The following is an 11,234-nucleotide window of genomic DNA, read 5'->3' as shown; positions in this document are numbered from 1 at the left end:
ATGGCTGATGAGGGATATGTTGTACGAATCAGGGGTCTCCCATGGTCCTGTTCTGTGGATGAAGTACAAAGATTTTTCTCAGGTAAATGTTACTTTTCCACAGAAAAACTACGCCTCAAGCAAATTCACTATTTAATGTAATCATGGAACTTTTCTTTTTCAATCCAGATTGCAAAATTATCAGCAATGGAGGCGGCATCCACTTCACCTACACAAGAGAGGGGCGTCCCAGTGGAGAGGCATTTGTTGAGTTGGAGACAGAGGACGACCTGAAGATTGCAGTGAAGAAAGACAGAGAAACCATGGGCCACAGATATGTCGAGGGTGGGTATCAACACTTTAACTTTTCTCGTAAGTGGCACTGTCAAGAGCCCTTGCTTAAAGCATTTGTATCCTTCATGTACAGTGTTTAAATCCAACAATGTCGAAATGGACTGGGTCATGAAGCACACTGGTCCAAACTGTCCAGAGACGGCAGGAGATGGCCTAGTCAGGCTTCGAGGTCTTCCCTTTGGCTGCAGCAAGGAAGAGATTGTCCAGTTTTTCTCAGGTAAGAAGTTGCTCTCCTCCATGGTAAACAAGGTGTAATTTTGACTATTCTTCTCCAATCTTCCCTTTCTTGTTATCTTTCTTTCACGGACACTGTATTTATCTTTCGAACATATTTCTACATGACCCTGGAAAATCATCGTTCTGTGCTATTATATATTTGAGGCAAAAGAATGCATTGCTTTTTACATCGACAGTGAAGAAATGATGCTGGAAAAGGGATCCAGTTAATTTTCTAAACGGAGAAGACAAAAGGCTAAAGGCTTCTGAAGTTTTGTTTAGGGACAGGAATCCGTTTTGCAAACTAGACATGTGCCGGTGTGTGTATATATAGATATATATATCTTTCATCTTGCCTAGGATTTTTATGTCTCTTTCATGGCCATTGTCAAATACCAAGCAGAATGTGGGTTTTTATAAGAGAAATGGTGTCTTTGCTTAAGACAATTTCAAGTTTCAGTCTGTCTTCAACTTATGTTCTTGATTTTATGGGCGATGCACAGCTCTGTGTTCAGTTGGTTAGGTTTGAATTGAATGAAGTCTGTGCAAATGCACAAGTCTGATTCTACAGTGGTGTTTGAACAATAATATTAACTTAAATTTATATAGAAAGGCTCAATAATACCGGCACATCCCTAATGCACACACTCTCCCATCTTTGCCCTTCATTTCTATCTTGACCCCACATTCACTCTTTCACCTTAAAATGGATCCAATGTTGTTACAAATGGCGTGGTTTCATTTTACAGCTGTCAGTGCTGAATGGTAACATTAATGATGGAATGGGTCTAATCACTGATTGGACAGTCTCTTACCATAATGTCATACTTTCTTTTTCCACATTTCTTCACGCTTTCTCTCTTTTGAAATACCGTACACGTGTGCCAAATGTTGGTTTAGTGCATAACGGGCGACCATTAATTTAAACCCATGTCACCTGCCAGATTCTCGCTTCATCAACACACCAACACTGGCCTGATGTCCCACACAATGCCCCTTTCATGCTCTTCCTCTATCCTCTCATTTCTATTTTATCCCCAAAATAGTAAGTGTAAACTGCTTTAATTGCCAGTCACTGGTTAAAAACTGAACTGGTATGTGTGATGATGTATAGAGTTTTCTATCTCTCTAGAGAAAGTTCTCTCTGTGATTGGGCATGTGATTTAATATGTCCCCCGCTGGGGTTATCTGTCCTTGGGTTGAAGGGTTGGAAATCGTGCCAAATGGGATAACATTGCCGGTGGACATCCAGGGGAGGAGTACGGGGGAGGCCTTCGTGCAGTTTGCTTCACAGGATATAGCTGAAAAGGCTCTAAAGAAACACAAGGAAAGAATAGGGCACAGGTGGGGATGGTTGGTTGGTTGGCTGGATAAATTGCTTTTCTTATGGTGTGCACCCTCAACATGTGAAACAAGTCCAAAACTGACACTTTCTGTTAACACACTTTTGTAATCTTTTCAAGAAACACACTGATTGCCATGCTAGCTTCATCTATGCCACACACTCAATGGGAAGATTAGTGTTTGGATACCATTCAAAACATTAGACAGGCTGAAACGGAGTACCTGCTTAATTTCGAAAACCAACGATGTCTCAGCACTAAACATCAGTCCAGCTCGGTAAGGTGTTTCCCTGGTGGTAAATCCGAGGGCCACAGTACTCGTTTACGGTGGAGTCCACTGTCACAGGTAATGCTTAGTGGCTGCAGAAGGGTCGGAGCCCGCTGCCCCTCAAAAACAAGGACAATGGCTGTCATGGCAAGGACACAGGACGCTCTATCACATCTTCTTGAATCTGATCTCTGAATCACTCCAGGTAACCATAAGAAAAGTGTGCAAATGCTTAAGGCCCTTATCCATATGGAGAGCATCCTTTTTGCAGCTTAGTTAATACGTTGTCCTTCTTGTCTAATCTATTAACAACAAGCATAAAGAATTCAAAAGTATTACTACGAATGGACTACACCACGACAGCATCTGCATAGCCCAGTTCCATCAGTAATGAGCAAATGCAGCCTCGCCGGTCACATCCCCTATGCCCTCACTGTGGAATCTTTATGCTCTTAGGTACATTGAGATCTTCAAGAGTAGCCGCGCCGAAGTGCGAACCCATTATGAACCTCAGCGGAAGCCAATGGGCATGCAGAGACCGGGCCCTTATGACCGGCCCTCTGGTGGTCGTGGCTACAACATGATGAGCCGAGGGGGATCTTACGATAGAATGCGTCGCGGAGGCTATGGAGGAGGTGGGTGTCAAGGTGATCAAACTTTATTCTGATTCACTCCAGATTCCTACTTTTGTAGAATAAGAAGATTGGAACTGATGAATCCCTTTGCTACTCTTGATTATTTACGTCCAGGTGTATCGGATGGACGGGTACGGTGATGGCGGCTCCTCCTTCCAGAGCACAACAGGCCACTGTGTCCACATGAGGGGGCTGCCATACAGAGCCTCAGAGACAGATATCTTCAATGTAAGACACAAGAACACCACACAGTGCTCATTTTTTCCCTGACTGTAGACGTTAACGTTGTCCCTCCTGTTTGTATGTCTCAGTTCTTCTCACCATTGAACCCAGTGCGGGTCCATATTGAGGTTGGACCTGACGGCCGGGTAACTGGGGAGGCAGATGTGGAGTTTGCAACGCATGAAGATGCAGTGGCGGCCATGTCCAAAGACAAAGCCAACATGCGTGAGTCTAAAATAACTTATAATAATGAAAAAATACCACCAGCAGTCTGTCGGCTGAACAAGGATGTTCATTGTCTGTCTCACCCTCAGAGCACCGCTATGTGGAGCTGTTCTTAAACTCAACAGCAGGTGGCAGTAACGGAGCCTATGGTAGCCAAATGATGGGAGGCATGGGTATGTATCAGACGGGGTTCACAAAACCATAACATAATATGGTGTTGCTTAATAGTCTTCTCAAACGTCTTCACAGGAAACCAGTCATCTTACAGTGGCGGCCAGCTGAGTTCAGGGTATTCAGGCGGGTACAGCAGCCAAGGAAACATGGGTGGCTACAGTGACTATAGTGAGTGTCGGCTCTGTTGCGATTAGATTCCTCTGTGAATGCATTCAGCTGGTCTTTACTCCAGACTGATCTTATAGCTTTAGCTCATGTTTTTGTTTACAAAAATGTCTGCACAGGACTCCTCGGTCCTATAGTGTGTATTTTCTCTCTCTTGTTAGGTAACCAGGGCGGAATGGGAAGCAGTTACTATGGCGGCGGTGGTGGAGGTGGTGGCAGCAGAGGTTCTATGAATGGACTGGGCGGGGGATGGGGAATGTAGTTTTTTGTTTTTTCTTTTCGTTGATGTTTTTGGGTTTTTTTTAAACTCCGCATTTTGCTGCAAGGACTGGAGATGTGAGTTTCACCTTGTACATGTATGGCAGGGTCAGGTGAGGATGTTTAGGGATTAAGAGGGTTAGGGTTTATAATTTTTTATGTGAATGGTCCTCAGAAAAGATCATCTGATAACACGTGTGTCAGAAGTGCAGTTCGTCTTCTGCACACATTAGTTCATGAACGGCTGTCAGTTATTTCCCAGACATTTGCCCATTTTGTGTTAGCATTCTTGAAAACCCCTGGAAGTTCCTTACATCGTGTACTGGTGGTGTTTCTTTTCAGGGGTGGTCTGAGTGCATGAAGAAAATCTAAATTTCTGATATCCTGATGTTTAGACCTTGTTTCATCTTATACATAGTGCATAGTCTTTTTTTTTTTTTTTTAATTAAAAATGTTCATCTAGCATGTTTAACTAACGATGGGGCAGGTTTTCTGGATGGGGGTGTTATCATGGGAAATGACTTTCACATCCACTGACAAGAAGGTTTCTACTGCTTCAAATGGTATTTGTATTTCTTGTGCACAAAGTGAATAAACTAGTTGGACTATCTCATTGAAACAAACGTTCAAGAACAGACTTTATTCATTTATCAAATGTCAAGTTAAAAATTGACCAGATTAAGAAACTGCTTACTGCAGCTGATACAATCCACAACCTTACTGTGTTAATACATTATAAAAGTTTGATTTTCAACATTCTACAATTTACAATAGTTGTATCCAACAGCATTAATGTGTACGGAATTTTACACATTGTCTAAAGTCTTCATTCACTATCTCAATCTATCCCCACTGTCAAAACATGTTGGTGCTACAACTGTGAACACACCTGATGTTATTCCTAACTTGTTAAAATCAGTACAGTGAAGCACTGAGCGCATAAATAAGCCCAAACCTTCTCTGCTTCCATATCTCAAGAATAAAGTAGAATTAGAAGTGCATCCAATCAGCCAATCAGTGTGGTCCAGTGAGTTAATGCATATTACTGTTCCTGAGTTTCAGGTTACTGAGGAAACTTAACAAATCACATTTCCACATGATCTGATGACATTTGTAAACGGACATTATTAAAAATCAGTGGATGAGTATGTGCAGTGTTTATTAGAAATGGGAGCTTGTGGTTCTGTCAGGAGCCTGTGGATGAGCTTCTCTGCAGCAGCAGGGAGTGGCACATGTCACATACCCGCACAGGTCGAGGATAGGAGGGTAAGGCCAGCTCGTTACCGGAGCAACTATTGCAGTAAATGTCTCCGCAGTTCCTACAATGGTGCTGAAAACAAAGCCTGCTTATAGAATTGACTGAAACAACAGACGTGAAATGTAAATAAAATGAAGCCTACTTTTCTGCGGGAGATGGAAAACTCTTTCTGACATTGTTTGCATTGTGTGGCTTCGTCATCTTTCAGCCAGGCATGGCCCTGAAGAGTGATGGATATAAATTAAAACAAAGCTTCAATTAAGCACATCATCTTTGCAAAATCATATTTAACCTTCAGTGCTTTGTTGACCTCCTTGAAGTCCTCCATCTTGAGTTTGGACCTTTGATAAACATTGGCACAAATGAAGCTGTTCAGATCAAGTGGTGTTGACAAGTAACGGAAAATGTGGATAATGACGAGGTTACTGACTGGCTGAGGTGATGTCCCATCTCCTGTAAAGCCTGTTCCTGCTGCTCACACATTTGCTGCAGCTGCTGCTTCTCTTTCTTCAAATCCTTCAGCTCCTGCACCGTCATATATAAAACACAGCTCTGGATATACAGTATAAAGTGTGACAACGTCATGTGGTAAAAGCTCTGAGGGAAACATCTGTCAACACAAAACATAAAAACAATTGTGTTTTTACACAAAGTAGATCCAAAGTAGATAATATTGTGTAGTGTATATCACTGTGTGTGTCTCATTTAAATACAGGGGAGAGAATGGGAGGCAGCAACAAGGTGAACAGGTGCATGTACCTGTTGCCATGAATGCAGTATTTCTGGACACTTGAATTAGATGCCTTCACTTTCCATAGTCTACTGTAACTTAACGTATATAATGTATTTAGGCTTGCTGATGTGACTAAAGCTACTGAGAAAAAGCAAGAGCTGGGGCAGTTAGTACCTCACCCTCATTGTAGGGGGCAGAGGTGAGCACAGGACTCACGTCACTGCTCCTTAGAGCTCTTATTTTTTTTTGCTTTTTTGTCAAGCAATTACATCTACTCCTATGGCTGAAGCCTCGTTCAGAAGCTGCATTTCCCAGCATTAACTGACCACATGCAGGCCCTCCAGTTGTTGCAGCTGTGTGCGGAGCTCCACGCTGTTGTCCTGCTCCCTCTGGAGCGCTTTCTGCAGACCTTGTCTCTGCTCCCTCTCAATGCGAAGCTCATTCTCCAAACCCAGCCTGGGCCCAGAGAGGACATGGGGAAAAAAACAAAGAACTTAACGAGACAGATCCATGGTTGTATTCATCCAAAAAGGTTGAATACAACCAAGATTTATTTGGCGACAAACTGTATGTAGCCGTTTGTGACTGGTCCAACTGGTTATTCAGTCGATCCACTCTGAAGTGGAAAATTAAAATATTTATTCATTCATTCATTCATCTTCTCCCGCTTGCTCTGATTATGGGTCGCGGGTGTGCTGAAGAAGATCCCAACTGTCAACAGGGGTACGGCTATGCTAACCACTAGTTCACCGTGTTTAGTGGTATCGTGACACTCTTGACTTGGCATTGAGTATTCAGAAATCATAAATCACAGAGTTCCACGCTGGCCTCCAAACCCTGCTCACTCCTCTCAGGACGGAACTTACCACGTGTTTCCACACATACACAAACACACACACACCCATCATTTGAAGGGTGTTCCTTCACCTCAGTGTATCCAGGTTACTCAGTTGGTTTTCCATCGAGTTCACTCTTCCTTCCAGCTCCACTCTCAGATCGTTGTCTGACTCGTTGCTGTTTTTGCAGTCACTCTCCGATTTCTGTAGTCTATCACACAAAAAGGGCCAAAAGAATAGTCATGAAGCAATGATACACAACAGGGAGCGCTTGCATTCTTTAACTGGGGCCTGTACCACGAAGCTCGATTAATAAGTCCTGGATCAACTCCATTAATCCAGGACTGACTTAGCGAGATCATGGCGATCAGGATCATCGGTACCACGAAGCTGGATATGAACTCGCTAATTCAATCCAGCTTTGTCTCATCAAGACCCGTGAATGCGCACGTATAAGAGGTGTGTTCGAGGCAGCAGACCAATCACAATCAGTGCACAAACGGGAGACAGAGCACCTCGCGCCGGCTGCAGAGGTTAATGCTGGAAAAGTAGGAGGAGAAGTCAGAGATGGTAGAAAAGAAACACCGTGGAAGATGACAGAAGACGACAAAGCAGCTGGCAACACATCTCAGGCTGTGTAAATCTGTACGTTGTTCGTTAATGCCTCAATGAACCTACAACATCCGTGGATCCCTTGAAATCACATTGTTTTTTTCTCAGTTAAAAGATCAAACATAAAAACACTAAAGCATCAACTTTAGTGTTGAAATTCAATTCATTCATATCAATATACCAAGTTGATCGTCTGTATTAGGCGACTATGAAAACCCACGAGTCGTCAGGAGGCTGAGCACAGGGACAAAGGGTGTTTGACGGCGCTTCCATTTGGACTAAACAAAAACTACAGGCTCCAACGTCTGCTGTTTACTTTCATTTATTACGTATAAAATCCAAACAGTGAATCCCACAAAAAACCCTTTAAAACACAGTGCAAGCCAGTGAGCAAACAAGCGGTCAGCAAAAAGTAGGACCCCCCCCAGTTCATTCATATATTCCGCCGGTAAAACAGCTGATTTTACTACTTCTCTCAAGTACCCCCCTACCTGACTCCTCCTCAGATGTGACACAAAGAAGGAAGCTACCTGGACCTACAGTCTGAATCAAATCATCTGATGGATCTGTGTTAGAGATGATCAGGGACAAAGTGAAAAAATATCATCTCCCTCTTCAAAAAAGAGGGGGAACCCTCAAACACCATGAATGAAGTGTGGAGATGACACTGTTCACATTTCCTTTACTGAACCACATGTATGGAAAGTGTCTCGTGAAGACAACAAACTCATCTTTTAAATCAGTGAGGTCTCAGGTGACTTGGTGGACCACCGACAGACGGTGTTTCATCTCCCACTGAATACAGGAAACGACCCGTGTCAAAGAACCTCAGGGTGATGTATACTGTCTGTGGTCCAGAGTGTGAGAATCGGTAAAATTCGTTGAGATTTAACGGGTCCGATCGGTCCCGGAAGATTCTTTCACGCCGTAACTCTCCTCACCACCTGTCTTACATGGAGGAATGGACAGGTCATTGTTTTTTCTGACATTTGATTGGCCTGTGGGTGGTGCTTTTCACAGGATCAGATTCAATACAGACAGTTATCCTGCTCCGGAGCAGGATAGTTTTTCAGAGTAAATTACCATGGTAACAGGTCTTGATTAAAGAAAATCCGGCTTTGTGGTACCAAAGATCCAGGATCAACCCTGAAGTTATTTCGCTAAAACCAAAATCCTGCTTTGTGGTACAGGCCCCTGGTCTCTCAGGTGTGTGTCACAACACAGCAACACCAGCAAACACCACCACATTTCCATCACAGTTATTGTTGTTACAGGTGGGATGATTAAGTCCAGTCCAGTCTACCGTATGTGCACCCACTTGCAATACAACGGTCCATCAACAATCGAGCAGCAACTGCTCAGTTGCGACCTCACATAAACCACTGTTGTTTCCACAGCAACGGGTGCGTTGCGATGAGCCACAAAACGGAACGTACTTGAGAACTCAACTGTTCTTCTCCACAAATCTACATTCATAATAAAACATGAATCAAAACTGTTGATGAAAAGTTACTTAGCGCCACTCAGCACAACTTGGAAGTGATGTTGTCCCATTGCTGTTATACTGGATATATGCCCATGGAGTTTCTCTTATCCAATCACATTATGGCTTCTGACGTGACCGGAGTATGATTCAGCACAAACATAACGTAAGTATACACACTCACACGCAACAAAAGGTAATACCTCTGTTCCAGTTCCATCATGGCTTTCTCCATTTCATGCATCTTCTGCTCAAGCTGCACAGCTTCTGCCTCCTTCTTCGCCACTTCTCGTTCTGTGTCCTGAAGAGCCACAGAGTTTGTATGCATGTGCTTTGTCCTCAGCACACCAGAAACCGAAATAGTATTAATGCATGTCTACCTGTGCCTTGTGAAACATTTGTAGGTTAAGAGTCTTGACTTGGTCAAGTTGGAGACGTAGGGCTGCCAGTGTGTCCTCCTTTTCATGTGTGTCCTTCTCCAGCAGCTTCATGGCTACCTCCATCTCCTGCTTCAGCCCCAGCTGCAGCTCCAGCTCTCGCTCCAGCTCCTGACATGAACACAGGAGAGGCATCCGTCAAATACACAGTCATGCTCTGGTCCTCGAAGGAAACAACACATGCTCCTGTGTTTGTCTGCATCCAACTGGATCCCAGATAACATCATCTGTGCAAAATGCAAAATAAATCTCACTGAGTGTGACCAAACAAGACAGCAATTCATGATGAATGCTTCAGAGCAACGGTCAAACATACGGGAAACGTGCATGAGGGTCCAATCCAGCCCCCAGGGTGAAATTTAAAGAGTGAAAGTGACATACACAAACCAACGGCACTTTTCCAATACAAGCAGCTGCTGTTCCTGTTCCTCTGTTTTAGTAACACTGGCAACCAGAGATAAATGATTTATCTTCCTTCATAGCTCCGCTTTAGTTCACGTCTGAATCAATGCACATTTGTGGAAATAGATTCAATTTAAAATAAAGTTGTTGTGATCATGAAGTGGAATACTACATTTTCCAATTCCAGATAGCTGTTACTAAGTACATCTATTGTAGGTTGCACTGCACATTATTATATTGTTGTTTTCAACAAATTTCATGTTGTAATACTTTAAAGGATAGCTCATTCACTGTAACCATTTCCATAATGAACACAGCTGCAGTATTTAAATCAGATATTATTTAATTTACCAGGTTCTTGTTTTGAGTCAAAACCTTTTAGTGCTGAAGGAAACAGCTGATGTATGATTTAAAACCTCCCATTGTAATTCCATAGAGGATGTGAACTGTATAGAGGGAGGGACTGAGGCTGCAAAAAGACAGGATCCTACACTTCCCAAGATGCAACTCTTCAGCAGCTTTTACGTTCAAATGTTCACTTCCCAAGATGCAACTCTTCAGCAGCTTTTACGTTCAAATGTTCACTTTTAATCGTGCGTACAATTTATATCTAATGTCACTGACAATACCTGACCTGGTGAATGCGTTTCTCCTCTTTGTACTGCTTCCACACCACATTGTACATCTCGTCCAGGCCTTGTCGTGTCTGTTTGTACGTCTCCAGCTCCACCTGGCTGTCTTGAAAAGCTGCCTACAAACACACCACACAGTTGATACAGCGTCACACATGGGAGTGGTGTTGCTGCAGTTACTTGCAGATGCGGTCGGACCTCTTCCTTCTTCTGGCTCGACAGTGTGATCAGCTCATTGTCCTTTCTCAGCTGCTCATGTTCTTCCCGCAGAGAGTTGATTCTGTCAGTCGCTGCCGTCAGCTACAGAATTGACACACACCCGTCAGTCTGATGACACACTTTGCACACAGATAAGAGCGTTCATATCAGAGACAAATTATTCCTGACCTCCTCTACGAGTTTGCAGTTGGTCTTTTCTAGAGAGTCCATCTTGGCCTGAAGGTCTGTGACGGTGGCACTAAGGTGACGATTTAACTCCTCAATATAATGCTTCTGGTCTAAAATGGTGGTCAACCTAGTATCACTTCAAGGCAAAAGAAGAAAAAGCTGAAAGCCACGAAACATGGGTTGCAATTTGTTTAGTACCAGTGCAATACACAGGGTTTAAATCTGACGCAAGAACGTACTACACAGTCTTTACTGGTGGATCGTGCAGCTAGGTGTGAAACATGGTAACCCATGTTTTGGGTTTATTTTGGATTTAGTCCTGATCAAAAAGCAAATGAGGAATTAAGATACCAGAAACAGTCTGTTGGTAGCTGACAAGCCTTTAGCTCAGCTTCTTATATAGCTGATGGGTAAAAGCTGATACTCACTCCTTGGAGTCACACTGTTGGTGGAGTCTTTCAGGTAAAGGGAAAAGTCGATGACTCCAACCTGCATGAACAACAAAAAAACAACCATCTCGTAGTCTGATCAGTTTCATTCAGGAAGAAACAACATACGACTGTTAAGCTGTAAAAGCGTAGAGAGACTATCCATCACTCACCTGAGAATCAAGGT

At 43.2% G+C, this 11,234-nt stretch overlaps 2 protein-coding genes across 2 annotated transcripts; one reads left to right on the top strand and one right to left on the bottom strand.

The window, feature by feature from the left end:
- On the top strand, nt 1-3,843 carry LOC144738584 (heterogeneous nuclear ribonucleoprotein H-like). The gene is given in 11 exon segments (XM_078621585.1): nt 1-82; nt 169-324; nt 407-550; nt 1,755-1,893; nt 2,617-2,795; nt 2,910-2,926; nt 2,928-3,023; nt 3,107-3,242; nt 3,332-3,415; nt 3,492-3,584; nt 3,743-3,843. Coding segments are annotated over 11 exon segments (1,227 nt in total).
- A 1,182-nt stretch (nt 3,844-5,025) lies between these two features.
- Nucleotides 5,026-11,108, bottom strand: RUFY1 (RUN and FYVE domain containing 1; the record flags this gene model as incomplete). Its single annotated transcript, XM_078621587.1, has 12 exons — nt 5,026-5,169; nt 5,240-5,317; nt 5,390-5,438; nt 5,528-5,622; nt 6,157-6,286; nt 6,758-6,877; nt 8,965-9,062; nt 9,142-9,309; nt 10,235-10,351; nt 10,431-10,532; nt 10,620-10,755; nt 11,044-11,108. Coding segments are annotated over 12 exons (1,302 nt in total), but the record flags the coding sequence as incomplete, so codon positions are not given.
- Nucleotides 11,109-11,234: the final 126 nt, after the last annotated feature.

This window comes from Lampetra planeri, unplaced genomic scaffold (assembly GCF_965212315.1).
Source record: "Lampetra planeri unplaced genomic scaffold, kcLamPlan1.2.h2 scaffold_1065, whole genome shotgun sequence".
NCBI classification, from domain to species: Eukaryota; Metazoa; Chordata; class Hyperoartia; order Petromyzontiformes; family Petromyzontidae; genus Lampetra; species Lampetra planeri.
The sequence above is the reverse complement of the archived record's forward strand: the minus strand, read 5'-3'. Positions and strand labels throughout refer to the sequence as shown.